General features: G+C 44.5%; 1 protein-coding gene and 1 pseudogene across 1 annotated transcript; one reads left to right on the top strand and one right to left on the bottom strand.

Moving 5' to 3' along the window:
• Positions 1–3,693: 3,693 nt before the first annotated feature.
• LOC128846917 (olfactory receptor 6N1-like) lies at positions 3,694–4,640 on the bottom strand (annotated as a pseudogene).
• A 2,333-nt stretch (positions 4,641–6,973) lies between these two features.
• LOC128845963 (olfactory receptor 11L1-like) lies at positions 6,974–17,488 on the top strand. The gene is made up of 3 exons (XM_054045060.1): positions 6,974–7,058; positions 8,705–8,890; positions 16,533–17,488. Exons 1-3 carry the CDS (start codon positions 6,974–6,976, stop codon positions 17,486–17,488), a joined length of 1,227 nt encoding a protein of 408 aa, XP_053901035.1.
• Positions 17,489–18,189: the final 701 nt, after the last annotated feature.

Here is an 18,189-nt window from a genome sequence, read left to right as displayed (position 1 = left end):
TCAGGAAATGGAGATCCACCACTTCCCTTGGGAGTTTGTTCCAGCCATTAACCACCCCCACAGAGAAATGTGGGCCTTATTTCTAATTTGAATTTGTTTGGCTTTAACTTTCAGCCATTGGATCTTATTACTCCTTTCTCTGCTGGATTAAACAACCCTTAAATACTCAGTAGCCTCTCCCCATGAAGGTACACATGCACTTCGATCAAGTAACTTCTGGATCTTCATTTTAGAAACTGAAAGAGATTGAGCTCTTTAATTCTCTTACTTTCTTCTTTTCCAGCCCGCAAATCATTTCGGTGACTCAGCTCTGCACTCTCTCCAGTTCTTTTCTAGATCCTTTTTTAAAGTGGACACGAAAACTGGATGCAATAGTCCAGTCCTGGTCTCACCGCTGTTTTGTGTAGAAGTGCTATCAGCTCATTACTCCTGTTCTCTTCTCCCCTTGTTCTACATGCAAGCATCTCCTTGACCATTTTAGCCATGCCACCATGCTGGGTGCTCATGTTGAGTGCCTTGTTCACGAAGACCCCAAATCCTCTGCAGAGTCTGTGCCCTGCAGAATACAGCCTTCTGTTCTGTACGACTGGCACTCTTTGTTCCTATTTGTAGAGGAGGCTAAGGCCAGTGTCCTAGAGAGGGAACACGTGTTTTCAGGTGGGATCAGCATAGCAATGGAAACTGAAGGCCCCGTTCTGGAACTCCCCCAGTACACAGAGTTAACTAGGCAATGAGATACGGGAAAAGAGTATCAGAGGGCAGGAACTGGAGAAAAGGAGAGATTGGGGAGCGGGGGGAGTAGGCCACTGCCGGATGAACGGACGGAGGGTGTATGAATCCAGAGGCACAGTTCTGTAAGGTGGGGGCTACAGAGGAAGGAGTGGGGGAAAGGTGGAGTAAGGAATTGGGGAGTGGGATGGGGGGATACTGGCTTGGATGGGGTGAGGGCTGGTATGGAGGAAGGCTCTTACACGGACAGTAGCCAGATTGGGTGATGGGACAGAAAGGAAGCTGGTGTAAAATATCTTGGTGAGAAAGTTGGGAGGGTAGATAGGTAGTTCCTCAGTTGATGTAAACTGACATCACTCCATTGAAATAATTTACAGCAGGAGAGAATCTGGCCCGGACAGAATCAGAGTCTCTCACGGTAAAAGGGGCCTAAGGGAATTAGACACCAAGGGCTAGCATCACAAAAGGATTTAGGCAACTCATTGCCACGTGAGGTGCCTAAATCCCATAAGCAGGCCCCACTGGGATTCACAAAGCCCCCACTCATCTACCCTTGAAATCTGTAGGATCCTAAACTCACTCAGCATCTGAATTTTTGCAGTGAAAGTTCCCTCAGCACCTATGTTTCTGCCTCTGGGCATGTGCATTGCATCCCCTCGCCAGGCATCCAGCTGCTGGAGCCCCAGAGTGACAGGGTAATATAGGGGTTCCTCTACCTTACTCACCTGTGAGGCCCGATCCTGTAAGCGTGCTCTGAGCTCGCCTGCCAGGTCAGGCTCCTCTGGGGAATCCCAGTGATTTTTTAAAAAGAAGAACAGCAGTACTTGTGGCACCTTAGAGACTAACAAATTTATTAGAGCATAAGCTTTCGTGGAAGTGGGCTGAACTCCACGAAAGCTTATGCTCTAATAAATTTGTTAGTCTCTAAGGTGCCACAAGTACTGCTGTTCTTCTTTTTGCGGATACAGACTAACACGGCTGTTACTCTGAAACCAGTGATTTTTTAGGCACCTAGAATTTAGTTGGGGTGATTCTCAGCATCCCCATGCCTAGGTCCCTTTGTGAAGCTAACCCCTAGTTCTTACGGCTGGTGCCAGGCAGACCCTCCGGGAGCCTGCCTCGCCCCAGATGGCCCCATGGAGAAGCAGGGTGCAGCATTAGCCCTTCCTGTGTCAGCACACCAGGATCTGGGAGCTTAACTTCCTTGAGAGAGAGAAAGTTTTCACTAATATCAACCAAAATCTCCCTTGCTGCAGATCCAGCTCATTGGTTCTTGTCCTGCCTTCAGTGGACATGGAGAACCATGGATCTCTGTCCTCTTTAGAACAGCCCTTAGCATATTTGCAAACTGTTCTCAGGTCCCCTTCAGTTTTCTTTTCTCAACACTAAACATGCCTAGTTGTTTTATCCTTTCCTCACAGGTCAGGTTTTCTATACATTTGCTCATTTTTGCTGTGCTCCTCTGGACTCTCTCCAATTTATCCACATCTTCCCTTAAGTGCGGCACCCAGTACAGGACACAGGACTCCAGCTGAGGCCTCACCAGTGCTGAGTAGAGCAAGAAAATTTCCTCCCATGGATTATGTACGACCCTCCTGTTAATACACCCCAGAATGATATTAGCCTTTTTTGTAACTGCCAGGACTGTGTCATATGTTCATATTTGCATTATGTCCCACTCTGTGGGCTGGACCCAGAAGAGAATAAGGGACCTGCTGGTAGCTAAAGGAGACCTGCTTTCACTCAACTAATAGAGGCCAGAAATTCCAGGCTGGAATTTTTAAAAGAGACTAAGGAAGTTTAAGGACCATTGAAAATCTCCCACTTGAAAATAAAGAACCATGGTTATAGTCCTCCTCTCTCCTGAGACAGCCAGTTTCCAGAGCCCTCACTTACAGCTGAGTGAATCATTACATGGCCAAATGTAAAAATCTTGGGGGAAAATATTGATTCATTTCAACCTGAAACTGATTTTTTTTCTTGTCTATCACCCTCCATTCAACCCTCACTCAGGCTTTGCGAATCCCAGTGATTTTCTAGGTGCCTAAAAGTTAGTTTCTTTATGAATCCAGCCCCCACCCCCAACTCCTATTTACTGTCAATGGGATTTAGAGTCCCTTTGAAAGTTTCAGCCTGGGTTGCTACTGATATTTTAAAGTAGTCACCACCAGTACATAGGGGAAAACAAATGAAGAGACAAACTTTATTAACAGTCTAACACCTGGGATGGGTTATATATAGAGAGAGACCATATATGCACAGATATACGCAGAAATAGAAAAGGACAATAGAACTATATGTTAAAAATAACAAGAGGGTTATTGCAATATAGTTATATCTGGCTAAAGTACTTATTTGGCCCCCATTACAGTATACCTGAGTGCCTTGTTATCTTTAACATATTTATCCTCACAACATCCCTGGGAGGTAGGGAAGTAAGGCCCCCCAAAGGGCAGATTTTTAAAGGTATTTAGGCACTCAGTGGCATTTTCACCTATGTGCCTAACTCCCATTAGTCACCAGCAGCAGGAACTTGAAGCCAACTCTTTTACGTCATATCCTAGTGGCTGGGCCACCAGACTTGCCTTCTGCCCTTTGCTTTGTAGGATCACAGCGATGAAGGGTTGGAAGGGCCCTCAAGAAGTTGTCTAGCCCACCCTCTCATGCTGAGGCAGGACTAGTGCAAGGCAGTGCTGTCATACTGCCCGAACAAACATTTCAATCCAGGCAAGAAGGCTGGGAATTTCCACGGAGCAGAAGGGAGTTAAGTACCAAAATTCCATTGACGCTAGTCTCCTAACTCCCTTAGGCTCCTTTTGAACACCCAGCTTGGGGGGTGAGTCTGCAGTCAGTCCGGCAAACCATTATGGACTCCCCATACAAAGCAGACATACCTTCCACTTCTTACTGGCAGGCTTGCCAATTTTCCTGTATTTGGTTCAGCCTTTTCTGCCTCCATTGGTGTCATTTTAGGGCTCTCCCTTTGCCACACAGGGCTTTTCTCAGGGCCTCCTTCACCTCCTGGTTCCTGAGGCTGTATATGATGGGGTTGAGAAGTGGAGTGACCATGCAGTAGAAGACTGTGACCACCTTGTCCAGCTGGAAGGAGAATTTCCTTGTGGGCCGGGTGTACATGAAGGTCACTGTGCCATAGAAGACAGCCACCACTGTCAGATGCGAGGCGCAGGTGGAGAAAGCTTTCTTGCGCCCGGCAACTGAGGGGATGCCGAGGACGGTGGTGATGATGCTCCCGTAGGAGGCCAGGGTCAACACGAAGGAGCCCAGGATGACTGAGGAGCAGAGGAAGAAGCTGAGCATCTCATTGAGGCGGGTGTTGGCACAGGCCAGCCTCAGCATGGCCAAGATGTCACAGAAGAAGTGATCCACCAAGTTGGGGCCACAGAAACGGAGCTGGGAGATGAGGATCACTGGCACCAAGGGCAGGAGGAAGCTGGTGATCCAGGACCAGATGGTGAGCTGGACGCATACCGTGCCACTCATGAGAGCTGTGTACCTCAAGGGGCGGCATATAGCCAAGTAGCGGTCATAAGCCATGGCTGCCAGGAGGAGACACTCAGTGGCACCCAGGGCTAGGAAGAAATAAAGCTGGGAGATGCAGCCGTTGAAGGAAATCACTTTCCTTTCCACCAACAGGTCAGCCAGCATCTTGGGCACTGTGACCGAGGTGTACCAGATCTCCAGGAAGGAGAAGTTGCCCAGGAAGTAGTACATGGGTGTGCGGAGGCTGGTATCAGTCCTAGTGAGAAAGATAATGACCATGTTTCCCACCATGGTCCCATCATGGTCATCATGAGCAAGACCAGCAAGAAAACTGGGACCCTGATCTTCTTCAGGCTGGGGAACCCGGCGGTGATGAATTCAGTCACAACGGACTGGTTTGCCCATTCCATCTTACACCGACGCTGTCATCTTCAGGAGAAATGAAGAGAGTGGCCGGTGTAAATGTGGTAGAGTTATTAATATTGTTCCAGGTCTGGGAAGGGAATAGGGTTGAGTTGGTTGGGAGTGAGTGGGAGCCAGGATTCCTGGGTTCTCTCCCAAGCTCTGGGAGGGAGTGGGGTCTATTGGGTTAGAGCCAGGGGGCTGGGAATCAGGACTCCTGGGTTCCATCACCAGCTCTGTGAGGGAAGGAGAATCTAGTGGGTTATAATCTGTCAAAATTATTTAAAAAAAATCTAATTCTGCAAGGCCTATTCATAAGATCAGGCCTTCCAAACACAACTTATTTATCACAAGCTTTCATTGTATGTTTATGGACCGAAATGAAAGACTCCATGGAGTACAGTTTGAGAACTACTCCAATGTAGCTAGGCTGGGAAGGATTAGAGTTTTTAGGTAAACATCAATTTTACTGTATAAACACAAACCAACAAAAATATTTCCATCTATAATAATAAAAATTTACGGACAGGAAAAGTAAAAAAAGAAAATGCTGCTTGAGAACTTAACAGATTTTGATTTAAAGATATTTACTTCATACATTTTGACATGTGATGTTGACAATTTGTGTTTTAATGATTATAAAGCTTTAACTTTTTGAATCTCAGTGTGACGTTGCATCCTGTAATGCTTTATGGGAATATGCTTATGAAAGTAAATATGACATAACTGGATGTTTTATGCTACATATGCCATGTAACAAATCTCTGTAAAGGTTATGATCTTCTGAATATATTCATCCTATCTGTATGCATGTATCATTTTTGTATTCTAAGTTATGAATATTGGCTGTATACTTATTTGAGTTTAAGTAGCCTTAGTAAAGCATTTGGTCAGCTTCTTGAGAAAGGAATGTGCGAATTAAGTGCCCAATCAAGAAACACTTAACTGACAATGGATCTTGGAAGACTCCAATTGACATAAGAAGTCTTCCTGGAGACATTCAAGATAGCATGTGGGCAATGGCTGCTGCCTGTAAAAACTGAGTCATGCATGGACATGTGACTTGCCCATGTGACTCCAAAACTCCATTGTGGAGCTGGATTTTGCATAGGAGAGAGGAGGGGGTCTCCACCCACAAGAGAAAGTCTATTTAAGCCCCTGGTGACCCCTCCATTTTGTCTTCAGCTGGCTCAAGAGATAGTCTCTCCACCCCCAAAGGATACCTGAAAGAAACTGGAACAAAGAACAGTAACCATGGGGGTGTGAGTGATTGCTGGACCCAGAGTAGGAGGAGACTAGTCTGTAAAATAAGCTTACTGGAACATCTCTGAGGGTGAGATTTCATCTGTAATCATTGTCTTACTTTATTCGGTGTAGACTTGCATGTTTTATTTTATTTTGCTTGGTAATTCACTTTTTTCTGTCTGTTATTACTTGGAACCACTTAAATCCTACTTTTTGTATTTAATACAATCACTTTTTACTTATTAATTAACCCAGAGTATGCATTAATACCTGGGGGGCAAACAGCTGTGCATATCAGTGTTATAGAAGGCGAACAATTTATGAGTTTACCTTGTATAGGCTTTATACAGGGTAAAAGGGATTTATTTAGGGTTTGGACCCCACTGGGAGCTGGGCATCTGAGTGTTAGAGACAGGAACACTTCTTAAACTGTTTTCAGTTAAGCCTGCAGCTTTTAGGGGACATGCTTCAGACCTGGGTCTGGGTTTGAGACAGGCAAGCGTGTGTGGCTCAAACCAGGCAGGGCACTAAAGTCCTAAGCTGGCAGGGAAAACAGACTCAGAGTTAGTCAAAGCACATCAGGTGGCAGTCCCCAAGGGGGTTTCTGTGATCCAACCCATCACACTCAGCTACTGCCATTCAATGATTATTGTCTGACCCACCCTAACTTCGCACAACTGTGAAAATTTAAATCAATAAAAACTGGATGCTTAAAGATAAACATCAGTATTTCTCATCACAGTTATATAAAAATAAAAATTGAATTCCTCCAAGCCTAAATATTCATTCACCTTCATTCTGGTCTTCTTAAGTGATTATCCCTACCCCCTCTACCCCACTCCCCCATTCAAGACCTGATGCCATATCCCTTACCAAGGAAAAGTACCCAAAAGAATTTTAGCTGGGTGAGGACTTTTAAATTTCTTCATAGGAATGTAGCAGTACTTACATACTCACACTAAAGTTCCACGACTGCTTCAAGATAGACAACTTGAATCCGGTGCTGTGCTTCACAATCTGCCCTGGGAAACAAATGAAAACTCTTTAGGAACCGGTATTGAGGGAATATCTAGATGACCGCCTCAGGCAGGGAGAGATGGACAGAAATGTAAAAGGAGACAGCATGGGATTTTTGCAACATGTTCTCAGCAGTGTAAAGAAACAAATGGCAACACTTTCACGTAGGAATTGATATTCTATTGTCGTCTGAGCGAGTTATAGGGAGCGCATCTTTTTCAGATCAACAGCATCCCTGGAGACACAATCCCTAAAGCTTTGTATATGGAAGCTTAAATAAAATAAACAAGGTGGTTTGATTCTACCAGCTATACTTTGGACAGAAAGCTCTTTGAGGCTTTTGCTTCTGTTTTTGTACAGCACCTAGTAGAGTGGTGTCCTGGCTTCTAGGGGCTACCATCATCATCATCATCATCAAATGTTATGTCAGGCATCACCATAGTCTTCCAATTTCTTCTCCTTAGCATGTGCGCAAATTTTGACTCTTGGGAAGACATACAGGGTTGTTAGTGTTGGGTAATGCAAGGTTTGGCATGAAGGCAACTTTAGGAGAGAAAGAACCGCATGAGCAGGAGAGTTTGCTCTGTGCATTGGGCACAAAGTCAGTTCTTGAGGTGGAGTTGCTCCCTGGGAATTGGATATTGCTCTTGGACCAAGATTCCTGGGAGAATGAATGGCCCTGCATGCTGCTTCCCCACATCTGTTCCAGAACTGGTGCATGTGTGTAAATAAAGCATAGAATCCTAGAATCATAGAAGATTAGGGTTGGAAGATACCTCAGGAGGTCACCTAGTCCAACCCCCTCCTCAAAGTAGGACCAACACCAACTAAATCATCCCAGACAGGGCTTTGTCAAGCCGGGGCTTAAAAACCTCTAAGGATGATGATTCCACCCCCTCCCTAAGTAACTCATTCCAGTACTTCACCATCCTCCTAGTGAAATAGTGTTTCCTAATATCCAACCTAAACCTCCCCCACTGCAACTTGAGACCATTGCTCTTTGTTCTGTCATCTGCCACCGCTGAGAACAGCTGAGCTCCATCCTCTTTGGAACCCCCCTTCAGGTAGATGAAGACTGCTATCAGTTGGGGGCATTCTCCTCTCTTGGGGCCTGCTGAAGTCAGCATCTCAGCACCATTCCAGGCAGTGCATCACTGTAGGAAACAGGGGTGGAGGGTTCAGTTTGGAACACGCTGGTCCATGCTGTCACAGTGCTATTTCTGGTGGAAGTTATATGGCTTAGATGCAATACAATAATGCAAACCCATCTATTGCCACCAAGTTTTCTCTTGTGCTGTTCACAGGTGTAGCGGTGTGCACTAGCTAGTGGCAGTATTTTGTAATAGTTTTTTCCAGCAGGGGGCAACAATGTTACGTCTACACTGGAATAAAAGCCCTGCAGAATTTACTGGTATAAATCACCAGCTGGCCTGGGTCAGCTGACTCAGCTCCCGGGGCTTGGCTTGTGGGGCTAAAAATTGTGGTGTAGATGTTTGGGCTGGGGCTGGAGCCTGGGCTCTGGGACCCTATCAATGTGTAGACATCCCAGAACCTGAACGTCTACACAGAAAGTTTACAGTTCCACAACCTAAGCTCCGCAAGCCTGAGTCAGCTGAGCTGGGCCAGCCATGGGTGTTCACTGTAGACGTAGACACAGTTCCCACTTTGCATCAGGTGTTCTCACCTTCCTGCTTTAATCATCTGTTTAACAGTGTTATGTTGGCTTGCCTAGGGTTGCCAACCCTCCAGCATTGTCCTGGAGTCTCCAGGAATTAAAGATTAATCTTTAATTAAAGATCTTGTCATTGAGTGAAACCTCCAGGAATATGTCCAACCCAAATTGGCAATCCTACCTTTGCCCATAAGAGGTGGCTGCATTTCAGTGCTCGGATCCAGAGACCACCAAGTACATTACTATTTCACATTCAATTTGATGCATTGGTAAAGCGCTTTGTGGTCCTGTGTGATGGAACCCAAGGCAATAGTAACCACACCAGTGAGACGTGACTGTAGTGTTTAGCGTGAAGCAAGTACAGATACGGTCATGTGAATTTCAGAGACAAACGCACATGATCTCTGGATTCCAAATAGGCCCAGAAGAGCAGGGAGGGGATTATCTGCTGTTTTTTAGAGACACAAAGTACAGCAACAACTCGGCAGGGAAACGTTGAGTGGCGACAGCTAAAGGACATTGCATCATTTTTGTTGTTCTACATGAAACATCCTGGGAGTACTGTGAGAAGGGAAAGATTCTGCTCCCCCAGGGAATTATTCTTGCCCTTCTTCTCCAGATGAACAGCTGCAGCTCCCATTGAAGTCAATGAGGCTTCAGCACCAGGGCCCATATGAACACCGGACTGATGACCAGGGACAATGCAAGGTCCAGAAATGTCTCTTGCCCTGGCCACACTCACAAATGCAGGGCAAACAGCTCAGCTACATTGTTGGAATAATTAATACTCTTGATATTAATTACTCTTAGCTGTTCTGAGGATGTTCATTGCCTTTGCCAACAGGGATTTACACTGCTCTGTGCTAACAATGGCAGGAACTGAAGAATTCAATCCCTTGACACCATTTATGACCATCCCTTGACTGCCCCCCCCTCATCTCCACCTGCCTCCCAAAGGAAAGTGAGGTGCTCAAGGGATAAGTAGCTTCTGCAGGTGGCTGACGTGAAAATATATGGCCAGCTCCAGAGACTTACAGACCCAAAGCCTCCTGGCATTAATTAGATGTTAATCATACTGAGCTGGCTAATGGAGTCTGGTGTAGCTCCACTGAACTGAATAGAATCATTTCAACCAAAGAGAAGTGGTGGAAGACATGGATGGTAATATTGAAATAATGAAACTATAATAATATTGTTCTTAGGGAAATATTGCCCCAGTGCCCATTATACAGTATAGCCACCCCTTCCCCCCACCCTCTGCTACCCCTAGTGCCCATTATACAGTATAGCCGCCCCTTCCCCACCCCTCATCTTCTGCTTCTCCTAGTGCCCATTATACAGTATAACCACCCCTTCCCCCACACTCTGCTGCCCCCAGTGCCCATTATACAGTATAACCGCCCCTTCCCCCCATCCTCTGCTGCCCCTAGTGCCCATTATACAGTATAGCTACCCCTTTCCCCCATCCTCTGCTTCTCCTAGTGCCCATTAGAGAAATTGGAAAGGGTCCAGAGAAGAGCAACAAGAATGATTAAAGGTCAAGAGAACATGACCTATGAAGAAAGGCTGAAAGAATTGGGTTTGTTTAGTTTGGAAAAGAGAAGACTGAGAGGGGATATGATAGCAGTTTTCAGGTATCTAAAAGGGTGTCATAAGGAGGAGGGAGAAAACTTGTTCACCTTAGCTTCTAAGGATAGAACAAGAAGCAATGGGCTTAAACTGCAGCAAGGGAGGTTTAGGTTGGACATTAGGAAAAAGTTCCTAACTGTCAGGGTGGTTAAACACTGGAATAAATTGCCTAGGGAGGTTGTGGAATCTCCATCTCTGGAGATATTTAAGAGAAGATTAGATAAATGTCTATCAGGGATGGTCTAGACAGTATTTGGTCCTGCCATGCGGGCAGGGGACTGGACTCGATGACCTCTCGAGGTCCCTTCCAGTCCTAGAGTCTATGAATCTATCTATGAATCTATAGCCGTCCCTTCCCTGCCCCCACCCTCTGCTTCTCCTAGTGCCCATTATACAGTATAGCTGCCTCTTCCCATCTTTTCCCATTTGCTTCCCCATATATAATGTAGTGTATCTGCCCCTTTCCCCTCCCCACTCATGGGGGTCTCACAGCCCTGGCTCCATCCCCCACCCAAACGACTACACCACTATTTTATTGTCTCACAGTCTGAGCTCCGAGAGCCTGAGCCAGCTGACCCGGGCCAACTGCGGACTTGTCACAAATCTTTTATTCCAGTGTAGACATATCCACAAAATCAAGATGCAGGATTTGTTGTGTCTAAACCATCCAAGACAGGTGACTGTCCAGCCTCCTTTTGAAAACCTCCAGTGAAGGAGTTTCCAGGACCTCCTGAGGCATCTGTTCTATTGTCCTACTGTTCTTACAGTTAGGAAGTTTTTTCTGAGATTTAATCTAAATCTGCTGTGCTGTAGTTTGAACATATTGCCCCTTGTCTTGGCCTCTGTAGGAAGAGAGAACACTTTTTCTCCATCTTTTTATGACAGCCTTTCAAGTATTTGAAGACCGATATCATATCCTCCATTACTCTCCTCTTTTCCAAACTAAACATACAATTCCTTCAGCCTTTGCTCATACAGCTTGCATTCCATCCCTTTGATCATCTTTGTCTCTCACCTCTGGATCCTTTCCAGTTTCTCTACATCCTTTCTATACATTCGTGACCAAAACTGGACAGAGTACTCTAGTTGAGGCCCAGCAAGCACCAAGTAGAGCGGTACTATCACCTCCCATAATTTGCATGCTATGACTCTGTTAATGCAACCCAAAATTGCATTTGCTGACTCATTTTGAGGTTGTGATCCACCACAGCTCCTAGATCCTTCTCAGCAGTGCTGCCGCCAAGCCAGTTACCCCCTGGTCTGTATTTGGGCATTTGTTTTTTTCTTCCCTAAGTGCAGCACCATACATTTGTCTTTGTTAAATTTCATTTTGTTGCCTAGAGTCCAATTCTACAATTTACCAAGACCCCTCTGAGTTTTAGCTCCATCCTCCAAAGTGTTTGCACCCCTCCCCACCAGATTTGTGTCCTATGCAAATATGATCAGTATATTCTCTATTCCTACGTCCTGGTCATTAATAAAGATGATAAACAACACTGGACCCAGAACAGATCCCTGTGGAACCCCACTTGAGACCTCCCTCCAATCTGATACAATTCCATTAATAGCTTCTTTTTGTTTACAGTTTTTAACCAATTATCTATCCATTTAATGGTAGTTCCCCCAAGACCACCTTTCTCCAGATTACTTATGAGAATATCATGTGGGACTATGTCAAGAGCCAAAAGTTAGACCCTGAGCATGTGAACAAGAACCAGCCAGCCCAGCACCTGAGTGAGAGAATGCTCGGTGCGATCTCAGACCCCTGGCTTTCTCCATCCAATGTCCCATCTCCAGCCATGGCCATCCCTGATGCTTTAAAGGAAGGAGACTAAAAATAAAAAACCTTCTCCCAGAATACATTGCAGGAAAAAAATTCCTTCCTGACCTCTGCAGGTGCCTGGCTGAAACCCTGAAGCATGAGCTTTTAGGAACATAAGACATACCTTGGAACTAAACTGTACTGTATTGGTAAATTTAATGGATGGAATGTCTCCATGCCCACAGCCACTAACATGCCCCTTCACACAAGGACAGATCCTGCCTCTGCCTTCATCCCCATTATCTCACGCATCATACTGGGGGAAGAGAAGGCTCTAAACCCAGTGAAAGTATCAGCTGAAAGCTGAGATGACATCCCACCAGTCTCTTCACAGGTTTCCTACTCTAGGCGGGTTTGTTTGACTGGGGAAAAGGTCCACAAGTCAGTCCAGGAGGCAGAAATTTAGTAGGAGGATACCATGGTGTCTCATTCCCCTCTCACTCACCCCACTGTAAATCAGGAGTTGCTCCACTGAGGTCAATAGTGGTATTGAATCACTGTAAGTGAGAGGAAAATCTGGCCCTTAGATGCCACCCACCCACCCATAGTGAGCCGTTGCAGACTTGCGTAAATCTGGAGTATTTACAGTGAGATTAGCACAGCTATTCTTGATTTTGGGGCTGTTCCAACACCCATTGATTTAGATGGATGGACAAGCTTTGGCTTCAGCAGACACTGGATTGGGTCTTTACAGAGCAACTGAGCTCAGAATCCGCCCCTGTGTGTTCTCCATTGGTTTGACAGCTAATTAACTGTTAGATCCTCCTATGATGATCGGATGGTGCTTTAGGGATGAGGGACTCAAGGGGAAGTTAGAAGAAAAAGTGTTATATGCTCCCCATTTCTGTCACTTCAAATTAGGTGTAGCAAGGCCTGTAATCATCTCTTAAGCCTCCTGTTTAATTAGCTCTGAAATTCAACATCGTGTGGATAGATGTTTTTTTCCCCTAATCTATCTGATTTGTTACTGATGATATTACATGTTTCTTGAAGAAATTCCATGCTCTGAACTATTTTTATAGGTGTATCTTTGTGAAACACAAAACACTGCCTCAAAATATCTGATCTGTTAAATTTTCAAAAAAGTAAGTATTCACTTGGCAACATTTTCTAAAAATGTCATTTTTTTTTATCCAGTGCAACAGCCATTGAATATAAGGGACAGTTTCCTTTTGATTTAAATAGGAAACGTCGACCTTCTCTATTCACAAAAGTTGCTCCACTTAAATTATGCCTGCATACTGTCGCTCTAAGTGAGGCAAAGTGATGTCCATTGTTTCTCTCTGAAGTTCACCATTGCGAGAATGCAAGATTTTTCCTAACCTTTCTGGTCAATTCCTGATGTTATTACATGCTTCTTGATGTTACAACTCCTCATTGTCTTTGAATTATTATTAATATTATTATTTAGGTGCATCTTTGGGAGATGAACAACACTGCAGCAAGATAGCTGATCTGTAGAAATTGCAGAAAGCGTAAGTGTTCACTAGACTTCATTTCCTAGATGTCTTCTTCTTTGGTCCAATCCAATGGCCATTGAAATAAATGGACAGTTTCCTTTTGATCTGAATGGGAAATTTAGACTTTGTCTACACTGGTATAATTAAAGCAGTTCAATTCCAAGTGTGGATGCAGTTATAGCAGTATACACCATTACTGTACATATTGTATATATATCTGCTATTACCATGCAGGAAGGGGAATACGATTTACTGGTATAAATCACCATTATTCTGGTATAGCTGCACCCATATTAGGGGCTGTACAGCTATGACTGTATCAGTTAAAACTAGACCTTTAATCAACATACTTATACTATCCCTATAATTTTGTGTAGACCAGGCTTTAAAGAATATTAATTATTGGAGAGAGTCAAAGAACTTCTAGAGAGACAGAAGGTGGGTGAGGTAATATCCTTTATTGGACCAACTTCTCTTGCTGAAAAGGAAATGCTTTTGAGCTTTATAGAGCTCTTCCTCAGGTCTGGAGAAGGTAACTAGAGTGTCCAAGCTAAATACAAGGTGGGACAGATTGTTAAACGTAAGGCATTCACACAAGCTTTAAGAGACCACTAGAACCAAAGAGGGCAATTAATGGTTAGCAGGCAGTGGGGTGTGCTACAAATTGTTGTAAAGAGCTGTAAAGCCAGTGTCTCTGTTCAGCCCATGGCTTCTAGTGAGAAGCAGAGTTAGGAATTTAGGTTCTTAGGCTCAACACCCCACACGACACATCTTTCAAGATCCATGGGGCCTACATATGCCTATCACAACATGTCGTGTACTCATCCAGTGCATCAAATGCCCCAATAAAAACTATGTGGGTGAAACCAGGCAATCACTACGCTCTTGCATGAACTCACACAGAAAAATGATAAAAGACAAAAACACCACATCACCTGTGGGTGAACACTTTTCACAAAGGGATCACTCCATTTTCAACCCATCAGTCCTCATCCTCAACAGATGCAAAAGGTGTGCCCGGGTACTTAAATTAGCAACTCTGCTTTTTGATATTTCTAGTTCCGTTTAATCTAAACTATGGTGCAATGTGTGTTTTATCTCTCTATAAAGACTTATGGCCACTTTTTAAAAGATATTTAGGGACCTAATTTTCAAAGGCATCTAGGACAGGTGCTAGGCACCAAGGTGCTTTTTAAAAAATCCCAATAGGCACCTAAATACTTTTAAAAAATTTGCCTTTAGCCAATGAAGGTTGGGATTTTTGAAGCAGTTTCAGCGATTTAGGCACCTAAATCATATTGAGAGGTTCCTTCGACAGTCCCAAAGTAAACCAGGGTCATTAAAATGAGAATCAATCCCATGAAGCATTCCTGCATTCCTGATCATGATTTTATTAGCACTTTTCTCCCCCTTTGCAGAGTCTAAGCAGAACTGAACTGTAGATGGTTGGATGGAATGTTAGAAGATATAACAAAAAGATACTTACTGTGCTTTCCCATAAACTAGAAGTGTCTGAAAACGAAATCTCCAAATACAAACGTTCCCAATCCCAACTCTGTCACAAAGGACTTGATCCAGCACTCCACTATTGCAGTTTTGCACTGGGGATTTCAATGGAATTACAGGGGTATATAGCTGAAGAGGTTCAGCACTCAGTCACATTGCCGTAGTACCTACACCTGTGAGTAGTGCAGCTGCAATCAATGGGTTACTCAAGGGCAAATGTGCTGTGAGAGAAAGAATCTGAGCTTCAGGGAAAGATGTGGGATCAGATTCTAGCCACAGTCAAACCAGTGTAAAACTGGAGTAATTCCACTGAAATTGATAGCATTCCTCCAGATTTACCTGATATACCTGAGGGCAAAGTTTATGCCTTAGAGAATTTAACCTATTTTGCAAGCAGATAACTATGTTCTTGAGTAGATTTGTTATTCAGAATTATTCTTCACATAATTGCTATCAATCATTCAGAGCACATGAATCTGCTCTTATTTACACTGCTATAAATCAGGAATAGCTTCACTGAAGTCACTGAAGTAAATGAGATCACCACTGTTGTGGATAAAAGCCCGATTCTAGTCTTATACCAAATTAAGTTCGCAGCAATCTGTCTATCTAGGTACTCATTATAAAGAATCAGATGTGTTGATTGGTTTTGATTTGACAGAGTGATATCCATTCTTTCCATTACCTAACTGAAAGAATGTAATGCTTCAAATCTATCTATCTATCTATCTATCTACACGCCCCCCTCTCTTTCTTTCTCTCTCTGTTGTTAGATGTTTCACTGCACGTGTGTGCTTTTTTTGTGTGTGCTGCCCCACCTCTGCGCAGACAGCCGGCACAGCAGACGTTGAGTGAACCGCCCAATGACCACAAGATCTGTTAAGATACGAAAGCACCAGGCCAGGTTTATTGTCGCCAAAGCACGGTAATAACATCTGGCAGACTGTAGGAGGATACTACGATATGTATGCCTGTGACAATGGACACAGCTCAGTGAATGGAGGGACTTTCCATTCCCCCCTCCTTGGCTGGACAAAACAATCAGATTAGTTACTGCCTCCTGACCTGGCTAGTTATTACTCCTCACCTTATACATGTTGGTTCAATTAAAACATTTTTATTACATATTGTTATCATGACCTTGTCTTTTAGGAGGAGTCAGTATGTTCCTGTTATCCTTGGGGAATGTTTTTGTACCATCTTTGATATCAGAATGTTCTCGTACCACTAAATATTGGAATGTGTTTGCATAAGTACTCTGTGCTTAGCACTTCTTAGAAATATGTATTTCTGCAATATCAGCCCTGTTCTTGCCAAATTCTGTAAACAGGTCCTGCCTGATACCAGGCCTCTATTACAAGGGCTTATGTCTCAGGCTCTCTTCCTCCTCCTCCTCCTCTCTCTCTCTCTCTCTCTCTCTCTCCAGCCCACCTTCCTGCCACTTTAATTAATCATGTGTTTAATTCTAATAAGCCATTGTGTATTTTTCTTTGTATTAACCCCACAGAACTGACACTATGTAGCTATGGGGTTTGGAACACAACAATAGTAACCCACTTCATCATCCTGGGCTTCCCAAGCCTCCAGAAGCTGCAGCTCTTGCTCTTTTTTGTGGGCTTGATCATTTACCTCATGACCTTGTCTGGACATATCGTCATCATCACGATAGTACATCTCGACCTCCGCCTCCACACCCCCATGTACTTCTTCCTCAGCAACTTCTCCTTCCTGGAGATCTGGTACACCTCCAACATTATTCCCAAGATGCTGCAGATTTTCCCGGCCACAGACAGGTCTATCTCATATGCCAGCTGCATCGCCCAGCTGTACTTCTTCATCACCTTGGGTACTGCCGAGTGCTTCATCCTGGCCATCATGGCCTATGATCGCTACTTAGCCATCTGCAACCCGCTGCGCTACCCGATCCTCATGAACAGCAGGGTTTGTGTTTGGCTGGCCATATGCTCTTGGGTAGGCGCCTTTGTTGTCAATGTTCCACCTTTGGTCTCCCTCTGCAAGCTGCCATTCTGTGGGCCTAACGAGATCAACCATTTCTTCTGCGATGCCCCACCCTTGCTGAAACTCTCCTGCAGGGACCCCCGCGAGGCTGAGACAGTCAATTTCATTATGGCCACCAGCGTCATTGTCAGCTCCTTCCTCTTGATCCTGGTCTCATATGTTCTCATCATCGTGACGATCCTGAAGATCCCTTCGGCTCCGGGGTGCCGGAAAGCTTTCTCCACCTGTGGCTCCCATTTGGCCGTGGTGGCCATCTTCTATGGCACCCTGATGTTCATGTATGTGCGGCCGACCTCCAGCTACTCCAACGACTCGGTCAACTTCAGCAAGCTGGTGTCCATGTTCTACACGGTGGTGACGCCCATGCTCAACCCTATTATATACTGTCTGAGGAACAAGGAAGTTAAAGAAGCTCTGAGGAAAGCAGTGATGGGAAGGTGTGTGCTGCTGCCCAAGGCTGGGAGCATTTCTAATGGGGGCTGGTAATAGAGGGGAAGGTGAAGCTGAGTATGGCAGGGAGTACATGTGTGATGTTAAATAAGTATTCCTCTAAGTCAATATGTTTCATTCCTTTTAACGTAACTAATTTTCTATGTGCTTTCTCTCTCTTTCACTCGCTCTCTCACTCTCATATGCAGGAAACCAGACTAGATGATCATAAATGTTTATCTGGCATTAAAAAATCTATCTATCTATCTATCTATCTATCTATCTATCTATCTATCTATCTATCTATCATCACCAAGCAAACTTCCCCCCCGCCCGAAACACACACACTCTCTTTCTAACCTGTTTTCTATAGTGTCCAAGGGACATATCTTTAAAGGTATTTAGACAAATAGTGGGATTTTCAAAAGCACTTCGGTGCCTAAAAGTAATTTATTTTAATTAGGCCTTGTCTACACTACAGGGTAATTTGATGTATGTTACATAACTTGTATAACTTAAGTCAACATAGTTTACATTGACTTACCGAAGTGTCTATGTCGGTGGGAGAGGCTCTCTCGTCAACATAGCTTCTGCCTCTTATTGATGTGGTGTGCTGATGCTGATGGGAGAGCGCTCTCCCAGTGACTTATCGCATCTTCACCCGACCCACTAAATCAACACCGCTGCATCAATCACAGCACCGCCAATTTAGCCCCATAGTGAAGACAGGCCCTTAATGTTAGATGCCTAGGTGCATA

Source organism: Malaclemys terrapin, chromosome 12 (assembly GCF_027887155.1).
Source record: "Malaclemys terrapin pileata isolate rMalTer1 chromosome 12, rMalTer1.hap1, whole genome shotgun sequence".
Lineage (NCBI taxonomy): Eukaryota > Metazoa > Chordata > Testudines > Emydidae > Malaclemys > Malaclemys terrapin.
This window is presented reverse-complemented; position numbering and strand designations above follow the sequence as displayed.